At 54.0% G+C, this 17,804-nt stretch overlaps 9 protein-coding genes across 9 annotated transcripts; 3 read left to right on the top strand and 6 right to left on the bottom strand.

Moving 5' to 3' along the window:
* The first annotated feature begins 62 nt into the window (after positions 1-62).
* BZA70DRAFT_63699 (Mif2/CENP-C like-domain-containing protein) lies at positions 63-2,750 on the top strand. The gene is made up of 5 exons (XM_064915273.1): positions 63-219; positions 279-429; positions 498-1,146; positions 1,450-2,194; positions 2,246-2,750. Exons 1-5 carry the CDS (start codon positions 177-179, stop codon positions 2,617-2,619), a joined length of 1,962 nt encoding a protein of 653 aa, XP_064766929.1. The 5' UTR covers positions 63-176; the 3' UTR covers positions 2,620-2,750.
* A 17-nt stretch (positions 2,751-2,767) lies between these two features.
* On the bottom strand, positions 2,768-3,663 carry BZA70DRAFT_282367 (CAP-Gly domain-containing protein). The gene is made up of 2 exons (XM_064913266.1): positions 3,482-3,663; positions 2,768-3,440 (listed from the first exon to the last, which is right to left on the bottom strand). The coding sequence occupies exons 1-2, from the start codon at positions 3,547-3,549 to the stop codon at positions 2,795-2,797; spliced, it is 714 nt and encodes a 237-aa protein (XP_064766928.1). The 5' UTR covers positions 3,550-3,663; the 3' UTR covers positions 2,768-2,794.
* A 1-nt stretch (position 3,664) lies between these two features.
* BZA70DRAFT_282366 (tRNA methyltransferase) lies at positions 3,665-4,725 on the top strand. The gene has a single exon (XM_064913265.1). It carries the CDS (start codon positions 3,718-3,720, stop codon positions 4,414-4,416), a length of 699 nt encoding a protein of 232 aa, XP_064766927.1. The 5' UTR covers positions 3,665-3,717; the 3' UTR covers positions 4,417-4,725.
* Positions 4,711-6,954, bottom strand: BZA70DRAFT_312059 (uncharacterized protein). Its single transcript, XM_064914974.1, has 3 exons — positions 6,682-6,954; positions 6,355-6,624; positions 4,711-6,301 (listed from the first exon to the last, which is right to left on the bottom strand). The coding sequence occupies exons 1-3, from the start codon at positions 6,790-6,792 to the stop codon at positions 5,138-5,140; spliced, it is 1,545 nt and encodes a 514-aa protein (XP_064766926.1). The 5' UTR covers positions 6,793-6,954; the 3' UTR covers positions 4,711-5,137.
* BZA70DRAFT_259643 (WD40-repeat-containing domain protein) lies at positions 6,955-9,871 on the bottom strand. Its single transcript, XM_064910862.1, has 7 exons — positions 9,730-9,871; positions 9,479-9,648; positions 8,927-9,424; positions 8,766-8,865; positions 8,576-8,698; positions 8,263-8,523; positions 6,955-8,205 (listed from the first exon to the last, which is right to left on the bottom strand). The coding sequence occupies exons 1-7, from the start codon at positions 9,829-9,831 to the stop codon at positions 7,417-7,419; spliced, it is 2,043 nt and encodes a 680-aa protein (XP_064766925.1). The 5' UTR covers positions 9,832-9,871; the 3' UTR covers positions 6,955-7,416.
* Positions 9,872-10,019: 148 nt separating this feature from the next.
* On the bottom strand, positions 10,020-13,117 carry BZA70DRAFT_250254 (uncharacterized protein). Its single transcript, XM_064910696.1, has 2 exons — positions 12,914-13,117; positions 10,020-12,854 (listed from the first exon to the last, which is right to left on the bottom strand). The coding sequence occupies exons 1-2, from the start codon at positions 13,075-13,077 to the stop codon at positions 10,484-10,486; spliced, it is 2,535 nt and encodes an 844-aa protein (XP_064766924.1). The 5' UTR covers positions 13,078-13,117; the 3' UTR covers positions 10,020-10,483.
* A 454-nt stretch (positions 13,118-13,571) lies between these two features.
* On the bottom strand, positions 13,572-15,050 carry BZA70DRAFT_282358 (uncharacterized protein). The gene has a single exon (XM_064913264.1). The coding sequence runs from the start codon at positions 14,862-14,864 to the stop codon at positions 13,788-13,790; it is 1,077 nt and encodes a 358-aa protein (XP_064766923.1). The 5' UTR covers positions 14,865-15,050; the 3' UTR covers positions 13,572-13,787.
* Positions 15,003-15,935, bottom strand: BZA70DRAFT_296734 (uncharacterized protein). Its single transcript, XM_064914536.1, has 3 exons — positions 15,553-15,935; positions 15,431-15,500; positions 15,003-15,363 (listed from the first exon to the last, which is right to left on the bottom strand). Exons 1-3 carry the CDS (start codon positions 15,581-15,583, stop codon positions 15,300-15,302), a joined length of 165 nt encoding a protein of 54 aa, XP_064766922.1. The 5' UTR covers positions 15,584-15,935; the 3' UTR covers positions 15,003-15,299.
* BZA70DRAFT_282353 (uncharacterized protein) lies at positions 15,936-17,578 on the top strand. The gene has a single exon (XM_064913263.1). It carries the CDS (start codon positions 15,997-15,999, stop codon positions 17,209-17,211), a length of 1,215 nt encoding a protein of 404 aa, XP_064766921.1. The 5' UTR covers positions 15,936-15,996; the 3' UTR covers positions 17,212-17,578.
* The last annotated feature ends 226 nt before the right edge of the window (positions 17,579-17,804 follow it).

Below are 17,804 nucleotides of genomic sequence, written 5' to 3'. Positions count from 1 at the left end.
GGGTAACAAATAAGGTTTTACCCTAAACCTTGAACTTACTTTGGGGAGCAGAGCAGAGCAGAGCAGAGCAGAGCGCAACCCTTTTGCGCATCAAAACAAAGCTGAGAACAGGAGCAGACACGCGTGTTTTGAATCATCGTCAACCAAGTCTGGAACTGTGAGTATTCTTTGAAGTGATGTTCAGTCTGGGCTGTGTGTTGTGTGGTGTTTGGATATTAGGTGAGGGGAAGTTAGGATCAGAAAGAGGTGGAGGTGCTGACTTGCTGTTTACTCTTCAGAAGAACCGGATTCTAAACAACAAACGCGCTTCTCCAGCAGCAGCAAGAATCATCAATTTACAACAAAAGAGAAATACGTGTTGATGTCTGCCACAATCGAAGGACGTCTCTCGCGACCGTCTCACTTTGCCGATGTTGGCGTCAAGGGAAGGTGTGTTCTAACCTCCTGTCTGTGCCTGTGTTGACGAGACACGCGTGTGCTGATACAGATATGTTTAGAAAAACCGGCATCGAACTCCCAGAGACCGGACGCGATGAACTCGGGTTCCAGAACATGGACGGCATCTTCTCCCCCGTCGCATCAGAGTCCACCACCACAACTACTACTAACAACGACGCGCGCGACACAAACAACCACACAATCGAAAGCGAAGCATCAATGGAAATCACCGCCTCCTCAACCCACACACGCACCCGTTCCCCCTCCTCACCTCTAAAATCCTCGCCGCGCCGCGCACCCGGCTCCGCTGCGGGAATCTTACCCCGCCAGACGCCCGTCAAGACAAACATCGGCTCGCCCCCGCGCCGAAGCGAGCCCGGACGCGCGCTGTTCAGCGCTGCCGCGCGGAAACTCGATTTCGCGAATCTGCCGCTCGCAGACACGCAGCCGTTCTCGTTTGACGCGTTGGATTCCGCGCCGGCTACCACCGCTACTGATGCGGTGGAGAAGGCGAGTCCGGCGCTGAAGCAGATTAATGGGAATACGGCGATCGTGCGCACGGCAAAGAAGCAGCGGAGCGCGAAGCATGCGCGGCCGTTTTCGATTGATGATTATGATGTGTTGGATGACGAGGAGGAGTTTAAAGACGCGGAGAGCGAACCTGTTGATTCCGAGACGTCGTTCCAGAACTCTGGCTCTGCAGCTGAAGCAGCCGAGGAGGAAGAGGCAGAGGAAGAAGAGGAAGCAGAGCTTGATCCGTTCGACGCAAAGTTACAGAAATACAAAGAACTGCAGGAGCGAGAACGGCAAGAGAGCGAGGCGCAGTTGAAGACGATTGCGGATAAGCGAGGAAAGCGAGGACAGAGTGAGACGGTGGAGAAGACACAGATGCGAAAGAAGCAGACTGCGATTAGAACGAAGCCGGGGAAGATGGTGGAGCCTGTTTCGCAGGCTACGGATTTGTTTTTCGAGTCTGAGAGTGAGGGGGAGGAGGAGGAGGAGGAGGAGGAGGAGCAAGCTGTGGAGGAAGTAGAGGAGGAAGAAGAAGCAGAGGAAGAAGAGGAAGCAGAGGAAGCAGAAGAAATTGAGGAAGAGGAAGAGGAAGAAGAAGAAGAAGAAGAGAGATACGACGTCGACTCCGAAAGCGATCCAGAAACCTACCGACCAACGCGCGCCAAACGTCGAACGACGACGACGACAACAAAACGCGCGTCGTCAGTGACTGCTTCTGCATCGCAGAGACGATCGACGAAGAACACCAGAGTTGCAGCCACGCAGAGTAAGAAGGTTGCGAAACCAGCTGCTGTGCGCAAAGGAGCTGCGAAAGCACCGAAGCGCGTGCAAAAGACGTCTCGCGCGCGCAGGACTACCAGTGTTGATACAGAACCAGCCGCAACGCAGCACAAGACCGGGTTTGTGGAACTCGTGCGCCCCGCGTCCCCCGCGACAGAAAACACCGCGGTGCGCAGGTCGAAGCGCACGCATATCCAGCCACTGGCGTACTGGCGCAACGAGCGGGTCGTGTACGAGCAAGAGCGGGACGCGGAGACGGCGATTAAAGTTCCGAAGGCTACGGGTGTGTATCTTGTTGAGTCGCCTGCTGCGTCGACGACGGTGAGGGCGGCGGGTGGGAAGAGGAAGAGGGCGAGGAGGGTTGAGGAGGAGGAGGAGGAGGAAGAGGAAGAGGAGGAGGAGGCGGCGGCGTATGTCGAGACGGATGTGCAGGATATCAAGACCGGGACTACAGTTTCGCGAGGTGCGTATACTACTTTCTCAGCAGAAGAAGGAGATACTAACAGCAGTATAGTGGTTGCCTACTCCGCCAACGTGATCAAATACACAAAGACCGACGAGTTCCAATACGCAAAGACCTTCTACGAAGACGGTTTCTTCGCCGGCGGAATAATGAAACTGCAGCCCGGCAAATCGAAGCGCGAGCGCCCGTCGCGCCATAACTTTATGCTGTTTATCGTGCAGGAAGGCACATTGGAGGTGAAGATTGCGAGCACGGTGTTTAAGATGGGAAGAGGAGGGCATTTCCTTGTGCCGAGGATGAATTATTATTCGTTTAGGAACGTGGGGAGGAAAGAGGCGGTTGTGTTTTTTACGCAGGCGACGGATACGTTGTATAATCAGGCGATGGAGGGGAAGAAGGCGGGAGAGGAGTCTGGGGGGGAGTGATGTCGATGTGCTTAATGTCGATGTGCTTAATGTGCTTAATGTGCTCGATATGCTCGATATCTGCGATATGTTACGATAGTACTTGGAGATTGCGTTTTGTTAGTGAGACTTTTGTTGTGGTGTATTTATTTGTGTGGAGTGGTATAATACATGCTTGATAATCTACACTATCTATCTACACCTCCTCATCGCTATCATCAAACAAATCATCAATCTCCGGATACTCCCCCACCTCGACCTTCTCCGGTCTAAAAAACGAGCCATGCTTGTTCCGCGCGGTGAAATACCTCTCCCCCCTGACGCTCCCGTCGTGTTTCCCCACCGGCTCGTCAAACTCCACGCCGACCCAGATATCATCGTCGGGATCTGCTCCAGCAGCGGAGGGGAGTTCAGGTACACTACCCACGTAGCGCACGACGCCTCTGCGCTCGACTGGTTCGAGCACACGACACCGCTTACCGACTTCGATCGCGCGCTCTTCAATCGTCTTTTTGAATCCTGTAGTCAGAGCAGGCTTTTGCGCGTCGTCCGCGAACCGGCCTAGTTTATTCCGCTTCTTGTACGCGAGCACGGTGTCGGTTCGCCGCGCGTACTCGTCGTCCGTCAACTCGAATTTCTCGACGCCGCTGACGTCCGTGTAATTCTCCTGCACGCCAGGCGGCCTTGTGTCCTCGACATTCAGTCTCGCGAAGGGCACAAGCGCGTCGGGAAACTCTGATAGTGCGGTAGATTCGTCTGAGCTGCCGGGCGCGGGGGCGAGTACGATCGGGGTCTCGGAGTGGGCGATGAAGATTTGGAGGGTTTGGAAGGAGGGGGGATTCCTGTTATTGGCTCGAGGCGCTGTTTGAGGTAGGCGAGGGACCAGTGCGGGGAGATGCGGCGCTCGGAGGAGGTGTTTGGGGAGGTTACTATGAAGGAGATGTCTGCCATGGTGGTGAAGATGAAAGAAGAGAGGAGTGGTGGTGGTGACGCGTGAGAAGTGTTGATGAGATTCAGGGGACGCGTAAACCAAACCCTCGCCTCAAAGACTTTTCCTCGCCCCACGAGCAGCAGCAGCAGCAGCAGCAGCAGCAGCAGCAGCAACAAAGAAGAGCAGCGATGGAGGAAAAAGAAGCAGAACAGCTCGAGCAGGAGCACGTCCACGAGGTCTACGACCGAATAGCCTCCCACTTCTCTCAAACTCGCTACAAGCCCTGGCCGATCGTCGAGCGGTTCCTGCAATCCCTGCCCGCAGGCTCGGTCGGTCTCGACATTGGCTGCGGGAACGGCAAGTATTTATCGGTGGCCAATCCGGGGATCTACATATTCGCGACGGATAGGTCTGCTGCGCTGGTGCGGATCGCGGCGGCGGAGAGAAGGGCGCGGGGCGCGGACGTGGGGGTTGCGGATGGGATCGAGATGCCTGTGCCGAGCGGGCGGTTTGATTTCGCGATTTCGATTGCGGTCGTGCATCATTTTGCGACGCGCGCGAGACGGGTGGACGCTGTCCGGAGTGTTTTACGGGGGCTGCGGGAGGGGAAGGAGGAGCAAGGGGGAAAAGCGCTGATTTATGTGTGGGCGCTGGAGCAGGGGGGTAGTAGGCGCGGATGGGACGAGGGGGATAGTCAGGACGTGATGGTGCCGTGGGTTACGCGGCGGAAGAAGAAGGAAGGAGAGGAGGAGGAGGAGAGGGTGGAGAAGAGGTATTATCATCTGTACAGGAAGGGGGAGCTGGAGGAGGATATCGCGGCAGCCGGGGGGGTTGTGGTTGAGAACGGGTATGAGCGGGACAACTGGTGGGCGGTCGCGAGGCGATGATGTAGATAGAACAGCATTCGGAGTCATGTAAGTATAACAGATCATAAGAAGAAGAACAGAACAGAACAATGCAGAGGATGGGAGCATCTGAGCAGATACAGGCTGTGGCGAAGCAGGTTGATACCGACACGAGATGGAATGTTGGCGCAGCGAGGAGGTTGGTGCGTTGATGCTGCAGCTGCACTTGTGCAGAGTAGTTGAATAATAGTAGATGAATCTGCATGGAAATAAGAGTAATAACAATGAGATGAGATACAATAGAACAATAGAACAATAGAACAGAAGTAACATATAAAGACGTGGCTTACTGCAACAACAGATGATAAATAACAACAACAAACCGTTGATCCGAATCTTGGCTCTGCCGTGGCTGAGCGGTACTCGACTCTTTGTTTACTCTTCTTCCCATCCTTTGTTTACCACCACCCAACTACTCTGTTCACTACCACGTCCCGCCGTATACCCTCCATTCCTCGCTATCCAAAACCATCCCTGCCTCCGACCGAGATTGAACATTCCTACCCAGCCACCGGCCTCTGCACCTTCGTGAACTTTCCTCCTTTTAAGCTTCTTCTCTTCATCTGCTTCTGTGATCGGCTTGTGAACCTGTCTTGGCTCGTCCTGACGCGTCCTCGTCTTCTTTCCATCAAAACAAACAAACAAACAACACGTGCATTGTATACTTACTATATTACTAACACTTCCCACATCTGTAACTAAACTACATAAAAATCAATATCGTCTCCGTCTCATCATCCTCCTCCTCCTCCTCCTCCTCCTCCTCATCACCATCCTCCCACAACTCCCCCTTATCCTCCCCCGTCTCCTCCGCCTCATCCGCATCCAACGACTCATCGGCCGCCAACCCGCCCGAAAACTCCCTCAACTCCTCCATCAACTCACTCGAAATCCGACTCATAACCCCCTCCTCCTCCCGCTGCTTCCCCGCCCCCGCCCCACCTCCCCCACCACCTTCACCCCCCGCCGCCCGCGTATTCTCAATCTCAACCGCAACCTCCCCCTCCGCGACCTTGACGGTAACAATCCCGATAACCTGCCCATCCACATCCTCGAGCGCGACGAGGAACGAAAACTCGTCGGCATCGGTAGCTACCTCGCCCTGCGGCGTCAGCAGCGTGCCGGCAGCGATCTGCCGCTCAATGTCCCGGATCAGCATCATCGCAGAGGTTTCTAGGTCTGGGCCGGTTCGCGGCGGGCGGTAGTTTGATTTGCTTGCTGCTGTCGTGCTTGCTTCCTCAGGAAGTCCTGTGGTTCCTTCTGTGGAGTCTACCGTAGTTGATACTTCGTCGTCGTCGCTTGCGTCTGTAGTCGCGTCCGTCGACTCCTCCGTAATCTCCCCCTCCCTTTCAACCCCATCCACAGCCATACCCTCCCTCTCCTCCCTCCTCCTCTCGACCTCCTCCTCCCCCACAACCTCCACGCACTTAATCTCATTCGCATTATCCTCCTTCGGCGGCAAAAACGCCGGATCCTGACACAGCCGCGGCGAATGAATCACCATCAGGTAGCAGCACGTCGTCACCTCTTTTATCCACGCGATCCGGTCGTTCGAGTTTTGGTTGCAGTGGAACTGGATCTCGATCTTGCGCTCGCGGCCGGTTAGTTCGCAGATACTTCCGCTGCCGATCTTTTGCACGAGGTAGCGCACTTCGCCTGCGGACTGCACTGAGGTCTCGCCGCCGACGCGCAGTTCTCCATTGTCATCGAGAGCGGAGGAGTCTGTGGGCACGCGGCCGAGAAGGTAGGGTTGGATATTCGGATCTTCTTTTGGCGGGTAGACCGTCATTCCCTTTTGCGGAGCGAGCTGGTGGAATTGTCGCACCTCCATCTTATGACAAAACGCATACGTCCACCACCCAGCCACCTACACCAACAAGTCAGCCCTCTGTTCCCTTACACAAAGACAGAAATACTCACATAATAAATGCAAGTCCCGCTCAACGGCTCCAAAAGCTCCCACCCACTCCTCTCCGCCCTCGCAAGCTCCTTCTCCTCCTCCGCCTTCGTCAGCGCGCTCGCAGACTCATTCATCCCGCCCTGCTGCTGCTGCACGACCGGCAGCGCACACAGATATCTTTGTCCTTTCAACATCATTGATTCGTATGTCTCTGTAGATTTGTCGGCAGAGTGGAGAAGAGTGTAGGCGTCTGAGTCGGAGATGTATTCGTTTGTCATTGAGACTTTGAACTGGGTGTTTGCTGTCAGTTAGCGCTGTGCAGCTGTATCGAGACAGAGGGTAGATACCTGGGGATATGCTAGAACGTCATCTTGTACTGAAAAGAGGGCAAGTGCGGGTACACCTGCTAGTAACGACAGCAGCCCAATCTTCGTCGCCGTCCTCATCTTCATCTTCATCTTCCAGATCTCTCTCTGTGCTTCCTCTCTGTGCTTCCAATTCACAATCGTCCTCTCAACCTTCAATTTTCTAATCACCTCACACAATTCAAAACCTAGTAATCTCTTAATCTATGCGCACTCAACCCAACAGCTATCTCAGATCTAGAACATTGACCACGTATCTCGACTTCCCATCGCCAATCCTCCATTTCCACCTTCGCTAAGCCGCACGGGGTTGTCACGTGCGGAGAGATCAAAGTATAGCAGCAGTGGAAGGGATGGTGATTATTGTTTATTGTTTATAAAGAGGGATGATGTAGAGGAATATGGAAGAATAGAAGGAGAGGAGAGGAAGGATGAGGTTTACTGATATCATCTGCTTCTCCTCACCACGCTTTCATCCCTCGAATATCCTCCTCCTCCTCGTCAGAGCCACATCGGTCTACCACAAGCTACATCTACACCCTCCTCCTCCCCAACTTCCTCGGACCGCGCTCGTCTTCCGCACCCTTGTACTTACCCAATACTTGAACCCCCTCCGCATCATCGTTGCAGACGACTTAAAGCAAAACCACGCCCTCGTCTCTCTCATCTCATCTACACCTTCGTCATAGCCATAATGCATTCTCTCACACACAGACATCACCTCCCCCGCTCGGCAACCAACCGCCGCATAACCCCCGCCTCCCCCGCCTTCGCACTACTCAACCGCTGCCCGACATCAAACACCGTAAGCCGCCCACCCACCCCCCCGACCGCTACCTGTCTCCCCTCCCTTTTCTCCCACGCGATTTTATTTAACGGGGCCGTCTCCCCTTTCTCCCCTTTCTCCTCCTTCTCATCAGTAGTATGAGCAGCAGCAGCAGAAGAAGAGACAGACGCAGACGCAACAGGAACACCGGTGTCAACTGTTAAATCCCAGATATCCACTTTTCCCGCACACCCGGTCGCCGCAAACACCGCCGGCCGCACAGGACTCCACGCGACATCGTAAATCGCGTCCGCGCCCGCAAACTCCGCTACCGCCTCCAGCGACAGTCCTGCCGCTGCTGCATTAACATTAGTTGATGCTCCTGCTCCTGCTCCTGCTCCTGCTCCTGTGGAGGACTTTGACACACGCCATAACTTCACCGTCCAATCTAAACTCGCGCTCAACACAAACTCACTCAAATCCCCCGCCGCTCCCCCTCCTGCTCCTCCAGCAGGATGAAACCCCAACGCCGACACCGGCGCAAAGTGTCCAGAAGGCTGTGTCGCAAGCGCGAGACCCGCTTTCAGATTTGCGCGCGAGGTGGTGCGGTTGTAGCTGTAGATATTTCCGTCTTCGGAGCCGACGAGGAAGTAGGTTGGGTCTGAGCGGGGGACACAGATTGTTGTGGGGGCGAGGTCTTCTGTTCGGGACGGAGGGGGGAGTTTTAGATCAATTAGTTCCTACCCGTCATTAGCTGTAGCCTCTCATAAACCCAAAACATACAAAAGGAATGGTACCTGAGGCCGAGCAAGCATATCAACAGTCCACGAACACACCCGTCCGTCAGTACTACAGCTCACGATCGTATTCGACCCGCTCGAATTCGCGAAATCAAGCGAGTAAATCGGATGCGCGTGCCCGCTCCCGTTCAGCGCAGACCTGTGCACGGCCTCCGTCGCACCGGAGCGCGTGTCCCAGACTAGGATCTGGCCGTTGTAGCACCCGCCGATTACGAGGTTTGCGTTGAACGGCGAGAATTTGGCGACTAGGACGTCGCTCTGTTTTCGTTAGCTGCAGCGCGGGGATAGAATATGGAAGAAGGGAGCTCACCTGCGCTTGGAAGACAAATTCGGGACGACTTTGTAGATGCGTATTCCACACCTGCACCACGCCCGCCGGTTCGCGCAACGAACTCGTGTTTCTCGAATACGACGCCAGTACCAGTTCCGGGAACTGCAAAATCAGTATCGTCAGCACAGGCTCTTCTCAAGATAATAAGTAAAACGTGGGTGCAACTCACGTAGGACGACCAATCTATCGACGTAACCGACCGATCTTTCGACCACTTTTCAGAAAAGAACTGATAACTCTGCCGAACCAACGACTCAGACTCCGCGTCCCTATACATCCCCAATCAGCCCCCTCTCTTCCTCTCTCAAAAAACCAGTAGTAGAAACAAACCTGGCGTCGGCGGATACACCCACCGCGTAATCGTACAAGACGTCATACTCCTCATCCAGCGTGCGCTCGACGACTTTCGTGGACGATTCGAGGAAGGTTAGGAAGGATGAAGTCTTTAGCACCTCGCTTTTTTCGCTGATTTTAAAGCGTACTTCTTTTTCTGGCTGCTGCTGTTGTTGCTGCTGTGAGGAGGAGGAGGAGGTGCGCAGTTCGCGCTCGATTTCTTCCCGGATCTGGCGCCGTAGTGAAACCTCGTCGATCTGCCCTTCCCTCTTCTCCTTCTCATTCTTATTCAGCTGCTCGTGCTCATCACCGCTCTCGTCGCTACTGCTCCAGAAGTCATCTGTCTGCACTTCCTTACTATACACGATCCTCTGCTGCTGCTCGTTCTGCACCTCGCCCTGCGTCCGCGGCGCAGCTTGTCTCTCTGCTGGCACGACTTCGAATAACGTCGTCGTGACGATGCCGAGTTCTCTACTATCAAACCCGCCCGCGTTCCTACCATAAATCAGCCCCCCTCCTCTCTCACTCTCTCCCAAAGCAGAAACATACCGGTCTTCAAATCCCTCTTCGACCCCGCCGACGTCCGAGAATGGATCCCCGATCCGACTAGCGGGCCTCGACACACCCCGCGACGGCGTCCTAGGCGAACCGACGAGATCGGCGACAAGTTGATCTATATCCGCTCTTCTATCGCCCTGTGTCCTAGATGGAGAAGTATACTTCTCCCCATCACCTGTTAGCCTCTCTCTCCCTCTCTCTCTCTCTCACTCAAGAACAGATCAGAGTATATCAAGACATACAACATCCCGATGCACACTATGCTGCTGTACCCGCTGCTCGCGCAACCGTCGCAAATCAGCTAGCCGCGCTTTTTTTGCCTCGATCTCGGCTTTCAGTTCCATCTGCGCTGCTGCTGCTGCTGTCGACAGATCTATCTCCTCTTAATAGTTGATTGATATCAGCTCTGCTCTACACGTTGAGTTGACGCGTTCGAGTGTAAGCAGTGGGGTTTGTGGCGTTGGTTGTGTTTGTTTACCTTTGTGGTTGATGGTTACGCGCGTCTGATGATGATCATAATCATGAATCTATACTCAAAAGTAGTTGCAGAAGCTAGACTACGATAGTGTGCTTTGCTTAATTGACTAGATCAATACCAGCATTTGAATTGAGCAGAAAGCTGTCGCAGCCAGAATCTACACTATACACAGGAGCGCGTCTAATTGTCACAGCTATATTAACCAACTAACTTATATAGAAATCAACACAAAAAAGACCATAAAAAATACAGATACAACACTAAGTAGTAACAAGATAATAATAATAATACATAGGCAGACTAAGAAACCGTTCCAAAAGCACGTAGAAAGAGCGTGGGTGCATCAAGAGGCTGATGCAGGGGTTACAAAGGTACAGCATAAGAAGAAGAAGAATAAACTAAACGAGAGAATATTGTGGAAAACAGCAAGACACGGTCAGAAAACCCGGTTTATATGACAAAAGGGGAAAAGGTTTCGAGCTCGTGGCTTGTACTCTGAAAAGGAGAAAAGGAGTCCTTTACAGGTACTTTGGCGGCTCGTAGCCGGGCGGCATGCCTTCTCTGACAATCTTGCCCTTGTCGTCAAAGTACGAGCCCTCGTCGCTGATTCCGATGACCGAAGCAGTGGACTCGACCTCGGTCGTCGACCAGCCGTACTGATCCCGCGGGATCCACAGGAAGGGGGCTTCGGATGTGATGGCGGGGTTGTGGTACGCTCCGCGCTCGTCGTCGACGGTGTAGTTTGGCGCGGCCCAGTCGGGAACCATCGTGTTCTTCATCTCGAGGTAGGACGCGTAGATGTCCGGACGGAGGAAGCGGAAGATCGGCTTGGAGTACTTTGCCTTCAAGCGCTCGTTCTCGTACTTCTCGCCGGCCTCGACGTCGTTGTTGCCGAGCGACTTCTCCGTCAATGTAGGCGTGGTGTTTGACGCACCAGTAGGCGAGCTGCGGTCGACGCCGGCAGCGTGCGCGCGCTCCATCTCGACGGACTTGGGCAGGACCTCGAGCAGCGGGCAGATGGCCTTCTGCAGAGTGACCTGGTAGAACGCGGTGAAGGCGAGCATGATTGCGGTGAGGACGATGCAGGCCCAGTTCTTGCCGACGGCGAAGAGACCGATCAGGCAGACCTCGGACAGGTAGAGACCGGTGAAGGTCTGCCAGAGCGCGCGCGGGAAGTTGAGACCGGTGATGTCCATGGGCGAGCGGTAGACGTAGAGGAAGTTGTAGAGGTAGACGAGGTACAAGAGACCGAAGCAGACGGCGCCAAAGAGGATGATCAAGGGCGAGATGATCGAGTAGGTGAGGCAGATGACGAGCAAGTTGGTGTAGACCGGGAAAGTGGTACCCCAAGCCGGCGCCGAGAAGTTGATGAAGCGGTTAAACATCTTGCGCGGGGTCGAGTCGAGGATCCGGGGTAGGATCTGCGAGATGATGAGCGCGACGATCTGCAAGGCAAGGCCACCGGCACCGGAAAGACCCTGGAGGAGGATGTAGGCGATGAAGAAGTTGGAGGCCTTGGGCAGGTTGTTTGCGAGCAAAGACATTGCGGAGGAGGGCTCCGAGATAATCTGGGTGACGACCGAGGCAGCGGCGGAAGAGATGGTGGTGATCAAGAAGACGTGGACGACCTGGAAGCTAAAGTAGGAGTTTTGCACGTGGAGCTCGACCATGGCGGTGGAAGGCACGCCAGAGATGCGGGCAGCAAGACGGAGGATCTTGGGGAGCATCATCATGAGGAGAGCGAGCAAGACGGTAGGGAGCAAGGCAGTGACGAGACCAAACAAAGGCTTGGGCAGGTTGAGGATGAAGCGCAGGAAGTGGACCTTGTCGGTGAGGTAGGTGATGTTGGAGATGGCACCGACAGCAGCGACGGGAATCGACCAGAAGATGACGAGGGCGATGAGGAAAGCAGTGCTGGCGTAGCCCTTGATGACGCGCTCCCACCAAAACAAACGGAGGTTAGCCCAGATAATGTCCTGAGGACGGACACCAAAATGACGGGGAGCCATGTGCAGGGGAGAGTGGTGAGCGAGGAGCTGGTAGGCGTCGTAGGCGGCCTCGGGGGTGGAGAACTCAATGAAGCAGGAATTGAGACGCTTGCTAGAGAGCGAGTCGTCCTGAAGGTCCTTGATCTTGGGGTTGAGCTCGGCGAGCTTCTCGCGGGCGTAGTTGATGGTGTCGACCTTCTTGCCGATGACGGGTTTGAGCTTGTGGTGCGGGCGCTTCTTCTCGGGCACGTACTGGTCGATGGAGGCGCCGTCGAGGGGAGCAGAGTCAGTTCCCTTCTTTTCAGCCTTGCGCTTGTTCTTGAGAGCGGTCTTCAAAAGCTTGACCTCAGCGGCCTCGAGCTTCAAAGCGAGCTTGTCGCGCTCCTGGACAGAGTCCTCGAGATCCTTGACGCTGCGGTTGATCCAGACGTTCTTGGCCTCGGGGAAGAGGTTGAGGAGGACGCGTTCGTTGAGGAAGGAGTCGGGGACGGTCTGGAAGAGGACGGTGCGGAAGGAGACGCGGTTCCAGTAGTAGGGGGAGGTGAGGACGGCCTGGCGGACGGAGATGAAGTACATGAACTCGCGGTAGAAGACAAAGAGGATGAAGGCAAAGTAGAACCACATGAGGAAGACGTGGGCAAAGTAGCGGTTTTTGTTTTTGATGTTTGAGAAGGCGAGCTGGTCGAAGCCGGTCTGGCCCGCGCCGCCGGTGGCGTTGACGGGGAGGAGGATGGGGAAGAGGAAGATGATGCCGACGCAGCAGATGAAGACGGCCATTTTGAGGTAGCGGAGGAAGAAGAAGCCGTCGAGGCCAGCCTGTCTGAGGACGTAGGCGTCAGGGCAGGTGAGGAGGAACTTGAGCCATTCTAGTTTTCCGGTGGGGAGGGGTTGAGTGCGTTGGCTGTAGAAGTTATTAGTAGGTGTAGATAGTAGGAGAGAGATAGAGGAAGAAAAACATACTCCTCGGGAATGATATCGACGAATGTTTTGGGCTGGTAGAGACGGGTGAAGCGACCGCGAAAGATGAGGAAGAGGAAGATGAAGATGAGGAAGATGACGCCGTTGAGGATGAGGGCGGAGACGAAGGAGGAGGTGGAGGAGGAGGCAGTGGAAGCGTCCGCCATGGTGGAGAGTAGTTATGGAGTGGTGAAGGTGGTGAAGAGGACGAGGAAGAGAAGAGGAGGAAAAGCGGCCAAAATAAAGAACAAAAGTCGGTCACAGATTGCGCGTGCCAAAGAAGGCGTACTAACCCCGATTGGGGATAGCGTGATAAGCCAGCGCCGCGAGGGTTTCGGCGCGGCCTCACGCCGTACCTGAGGCGCAGCAATTACTGTTTGTAGTAGTGGAGAAGATGTTGTAGAATGTAGAAAGAGGGGAATAAGAGTTGTTGCTGTTATTACAATACACTACACTGCTTTTTTAGTATCAATGTTGTCACTGCTAATACTATCTCATGATCTCTACTTCCAGATCTGGTGGCTGGGAGGTGGCGAAATAGGTACCCACCAGCCACCCTGCGCCGCACGGAAGCAGTGGCGGTGTCGTCGTCATTGTCGCGCTCAGATCCGCCGGGACCCTGAGAATTGCTGACTAACATCTATATTTACATCTTTTACTATTTGTAGTGTATTGTTTTGTATTGTGTTGTGTAGATATAGAATATATGTGCTTATTCTTCTCTAGAATCTCTACTTATCTGTAGTTATCTCCCTTGCAGCTCTGTGCATGATGTAACTGGCGTCGTCGATCACGACGTCATCGCATCGCATCTCTGTTGATCACTTCTCCTGCTTCCCTAATCGCTCTCCGATATCTTCTCTTCTTATCAAAGATATTAGGAATATCCAGCCAACTGCTCCGCCTGATTAAACCTCCACAGCCCAACCTCCCTCGCCGCCTTCCAAACCGCCTCCTCCTCCTCGTCACTTATCTGCCTGTTGATATCCTCATACCGCACCCCGCTTCCCCGCGCACTCTTCCGCCCAACATGTCCCGACGGAAAGTACTGGCTCATGATGTGCACAAAACTGTCCTTATCCACCTCCTCCGCGATAAACCTCATAATCGCCTTCGACTCCTCCACGTAGTTTGGCATAATCAGATGCCGAATCAGCACCCCCTGCTTCGCCAGCCCGTCCCCCGTAAACTTGAGCACCCCGACCTGCCCCGTCATCTCCACAATCGCCTCGCGCGCGGTGGACGGGTACTTCTCCGACTTTAGCAGCCGCTTGGCTGTCTCTGGCGACCACAGCTTGAAGTCGGCCAGGTAGATATCCACCAGCCCGTCCAGCAGCTTCAGGCTCTCGACAGAGTCAAACGACGACGTATTGTAAACCACCGGGATCCTCAACCCTTCCTCTCTCGCGCGCACAATCGCCTTCGCAACAACCGGCACAACGTGCTCGGGCGTCACCAGGTTGATGTTATGGCACCCACCCAAATCCTGCAGCTTGACCATCCACCCGCCCACCTCCTCCGCCGTCAACATCTCGCCCGCGTCTTTAACATGCGAGATATCGTAGTTCTGACAGAACGCGCACCGCAGATTACACGACGCGAAAAACACCGTGCCCGACCCGTTCGTGCCCGTGATGCACGACTCCTCGCCAAAGTGCGGTGCTATCGTCGCCACCGGCACCCGCTCGGCGCCAAGTGCGCAGAAGCCGGTCGTCGTGTAGCGGTCGACTGAGCAGTTGTGCGGGCAGAGGTTGCAGTTGCGCAGGTGGCGCTCTGCTGCGGCCTGTTTCTCGTCCACAGAGTCCTGCTGGAGCATCATGTACCGCGGCGTGTAGTCATCGAGGAGGTATTGAGGGGGGATCCTGATGCCTCGTCTGAAGACCGATGACCTGAATGAACTGTATCTGGAGGATCTGACGATGTGTCCTACTCTGCTGGTGTATCTGATGTGCATGGTGTTGATGAAGAGTGTGTCTGTTCGTTACTTTGCCCTAATTATCGCCAATTCTATTGGTCACATGAACTTGTAGTGAATAGTTGATGTAGTTCAGTCAGTCTCATAGAACATGTAGCATATAGATGTTATTACATTACTGATTACTGATTACTGATTACTGATTACTGATTACTGATTATTGATTGAGGGGAGATAATTGAGTAGTTGATATTCTTGAACATTCCCCACATCCCCACACTCACTCACTCACTCACTCACTCTATTCACTATTCTACTCCACTCTCAGATCCACCATCAATTCATACAAGTTGATAAAGTAGATTCAGAGAGCACGCTCAATCTGACATTGCTCAACATCATTCAAAGACACACTCAATAGACACGCTCAAGCCAAATCACGCCGAGACAGACACTGAGGTCTTCTCAGCCTAATCAAGCGGAAGGCATCGGCCCCTTAGGAGGATAAGCACTTCCCTCAGGCTTAGGACACGAGCACCTATAAATCATCAGTACTCCCCTCTCTATACTCTCCTCTATACTCTATACAATGACAACAGACTCACCACTCAGACTGCGGAACATTGTCGAGAACAGACGGAATATGGAGTCCACATCCAAACCAGGTCTTGCCGGCTGCGATTGTCAGTCTTTGATATAATCCTATGCTCTTGATATATCCACTTACAGCACTTGTCGCAGGTAGTAGGCTTGCACATTGTTGTATCTTTTACTGTAATGATGATACTAGATACTACTCCACTACTCCACTACTAATACACAATACGCCAGGGCTAGGTTTGATCCCGTTATTCGCCAGTTAAGCGTCAGCCTTAAACCCGACATTAAACGCAACGCTTTTTCTGATGTTTCTATTCTTTATATCTCCTTCTTATATCATTATATTCTTGTATTATAACAACATCTACTCTTCTTCTCTTCCATCAGGAGCTCTCATCACCGCTCACGTGCACAGTCACATGTAATCATGCGAGGGTGTCGTACTCCGCGTGCGGCCACCCAATTTGGGCCTGAGCAACCGAAGCCGCGCTGCTGCTCCATCTCCTTGTCTCCTTCCTCTTCTTCCTCCTCCTACACCCTCTTCCTCCCTCCTCCCCTCCTCATCCCGACCATGGCCAAGCAAGGCGCCACCTTCAACGCCTTCGCGGCTCAGGGCTCCGTCTACCGCATCTCCGCCCTCGTCATGTTCACCTGGGCCCTCTTCCACTTCGTCTTCTCCCCCTCCTCCTCCGCATCCATCTCAAACGAAGAAGCCCAGGCAAAAGCCCGCGTCGCCCTCCAGCACAAAATCGAGACCGCTGACGTCGGCCCCGACGGCTTCAAAATCATTGCCCGCGACTACTTTGAGGACTTCTACGGTGCCCAGGAATGCAAGATCTCCTCCACCCGCCTCTACAACCCAATGACAAAACCCGACGGCTCCCTCGTCCGCCCCTACTGCGACTCCAAAGCAAAGCTCCTCGAGGCCCTCTCCGGCGGCGGCAGAGTCGGCTTCAACGCGCCCTACCACCCCCGCAGCTGTGAGTACCGCTGGTTCGACCCTGAGGAAATCTGCATGATCCTCGACCGCTTCGACGCCGTCATCTTCATCGGCGAGTCCAGCATGACCTCCCACCTCTACGGCGCATTCAACTCCCTCCTCCGCAAAAACCTCGCCTGGGGCGCCCTCAAGAACTGGGAGCTCAACGAGCAGCAGCGCCAGCGCTGCCGCTGCGACTCCCAGTACACGAACCCGCAATGCGGCGGCTCCCAGACAGGATCCGGCGACCACTTCATCGCCGACTCTGCCGAGATCCTCGACGCAAAGGAGGAAGGCACGCGCGTCGGTGCGCCGTACGTCTGCAACCGCGTCTTCCACGGCATCGTCAACGTCAACTCCGAGCCCGTGTCGCAGTCCACGCTCGAGGAGATCGACGAGATCTTGACCACCTACCACAAGACCGCCAAACCGGTCCCCATCATCATCCAGCAGGGCATGTCTCTTGGATTCAACTGGGACCGCACCACAAAGGTCATCGACGCGATCTCAAAGCAGATCGAGCTCCACGAACCCAACCCCGTCCACCGACCTGTGCTCTGGCTCGGCCCCACCGCCGCCGGCCATCTCAAGCCCCCCGGCGCAATCATCGAACAAGGAAACCCGGCTCTGCATCACTTCACCATCGAGCTCGCCAAGCGCGCCCAGGACAGAGGATTCGACGCTCTAAGTCTTTTCAACCTCACACTCCAGGCAGACTCCTTTGACGGAACAATGTATTCTGGCGACGTCAGTCTCACCACCGCCATGATGGTCGTCAACTGGCTCAGCCGCGTCGAGAGTCTATGATTCCTCTTCCTTTCTTTCATCTCTGTACCAAAAGTCTCGACGCCACTAGTCTACCCCATCTACCCTGCTATCTACCATTCTATCTGCTATCTACCCGTACATCCTTGCGATCTACATTTTGGATCAGCCTCACAGCACACACAAACGCTAATAGACTGTGGTCCGTCTTCTTTCTTATAAGAAGCTATGTCTTGTTTTCTTGTTCTGGTTGTTTAATATTCTTTGATAGGAAGAAATTGTATCAACTACGTACATTGTATCCTCGCGTTCTTATCTAATGTGATCTTCTTCTTCTCTTCTCTTCTTCTATTTTTTCTTTTGTATATTTGTTCTTGTATCTATTTTCGCTCATCCTGTCTTCCGCAATAATCATCACCTTCTATATCTCATCTCCCCTTGTTCCCTCTTCTTTACATCTCTCAGCACACTTACATAATCCCTCACTAATCACCTTAGGGCTACAACCCCAACCCCGCCCGCTATAAAACCCAACCTCCTCGAACCTCCCAAATTTTTTTTTCTTCTTTTTCCACATCAAAGGATTTGGACAACGACCAGCCTGGCCGAGGTTTTTCTAAGGTTCAGAGTTCTAG

This window comes from Myxozyma melibiosi (assembly GCF_037950935.1).
Source record: "Myxozyma melibiosi strain Phaff 52-87 chromosome Unknown BZA70scaffold_10, whole genome shotgun sequence".
Classification (NCBI taxonomy): Eukaryota; Fungi; Ascomycota; class Lipomycetes; order Lipomycetales; family Lipomycetaceae; genus Myxozyma; species Myxozyma melibiosi.
The sequence above is the reverse complement of the archived record's forward strand: the minus strand, read 5'-3'. Positions and strand labels throughout refer to the sequence as shown.

Coding starts and splice junctions, on each gene's coding strand:
- BZA70DRAFT_63699 (XM_064915273.1), top strand. CDS start 177: ATGTTCAGTCTGGGCTGTGTGTTGTGTGGTGTTTGGATATTAG. Junction 430..497: donor GATGTTGGCGTCAAGGGAAG/GTGTGTTCTAAC, acceptor AGATATGTTTAG/AAAAACCGGCATCGAACTCC. Junction 1,147..1,449: donor ACTCTGGCTCTGCAGCTGAA/GCAGCCGAGGAG, acceptor GAGGAGGAGGAG/GAGCAAGCTGTGGAGGAAGT.
- BZA70DRAFT_282367 (XM_064913266.1), bottom strand. CDS start 3,549: ATGGCAGACATCTCCTTCATAGTAACCTCCCCAAACACCTCCTCCGAG. Junction 3,441..3,481: donor CGCCGCATCTCCCCGCACTG/GTCCCTCGCCTA, acceptor AGCCAATAACAG/GAATCCCCCCTCCTTCCAAA.
- BZA70DRAFT_282366 (XM_064913265.1), top strand. CDS start 3,718: ATGGAGGAAAAAGAAGCAGAACAGCTCGAGCAGGAGCACGTCCACGAG.
- BZA70DRAFT_312059 (XM_064914974.1), bottom strand. CDS start 6,792: ATGAAGATGAAGATGAGGACGGCGACGAAGATTGGGCTGCTGTCGTTA. Junction 6,625..6,681: donor ACGTTCTAGCATATCCCCAG/GTATCTACCCTC, acceptor GCAAACACCCAG/TTCAAAGTCTCAATGACAAA. Junction 6,302..6,354: donor GCGGGACTTGCATTTATTAT/GTGAGTATTTCT, acceptor TTGTTGGTGTAG/GTGGCTGGGTGGTGGACGTA.
- BZA70DRAFT_259643 (XM_064910862.1), bottom strand. CDS start 9,831: ATGGAACTGAAAGCCGAGATCGAGGCAAAAAAAGCGCGGCTAGCTGAT. Junction 9,425..9,478: donor GAAGAGGGATTTGAAGACCG/GTATGTTTCTGC, acceptor GATTTATGGTAG/GAACGCGGGCGGGTTTGATA. Junction 8,206..8,262: donor ATATGCTTGCTCGGCCTCAG/GTACCATTCCTT, acceptor AATGACGGGTAG/GAACTAATTGATCTAAAACT.
- BZA70DRAFT_250254 (XM_064910696.1), bottom strand. CDS start 13,077: ATGGCGGACGCTTCCACTGCCTCCTCCTCCACCTCCTCCTTCGTCTCC. Junction 12,855..12,913: donor GTCGATATCATTCCCGAGGA/GTATGTTTTTCT, acceptor TAACTTCTACAG/CCAACGCACTCAACCCCTCC.
- BZA70DRAFT_282358 (XM_064913264.1), bottom strand. CDS start 14,864: ATGCACATCAGATACACCAGCAGAGTAGGACACATCGTCAGATCCTCC.
- BZA70DRAFT_296734 (XM_064914536.1), bottom strand. CDS start 15,583: ATGTGCAAGCCTACTACCTGCGACAAGTGCT. Junction 15,501..15,552: donor TACTACCTGCGACAAGTGCT/GTAAGTGGATAT, acceptor TGACAATCGCAG/CCGGCAAGACCTGGTTTGGA. Junction 15,364..15,430: donor AATGTTCCGCAGTCTGAGTG/GTGAGTCTGTTG, acceptor GATGATTTATAG/GTGCTCGTGTCCTAAGCCTG.
- BZA70DRAFT_282353 (XM_064913263.1), top strand. CDS start 15,997: ATGGCCAAGCAAGGCGCCACCTTCAACGCCTTCGCGGCTCAGGGCTCC.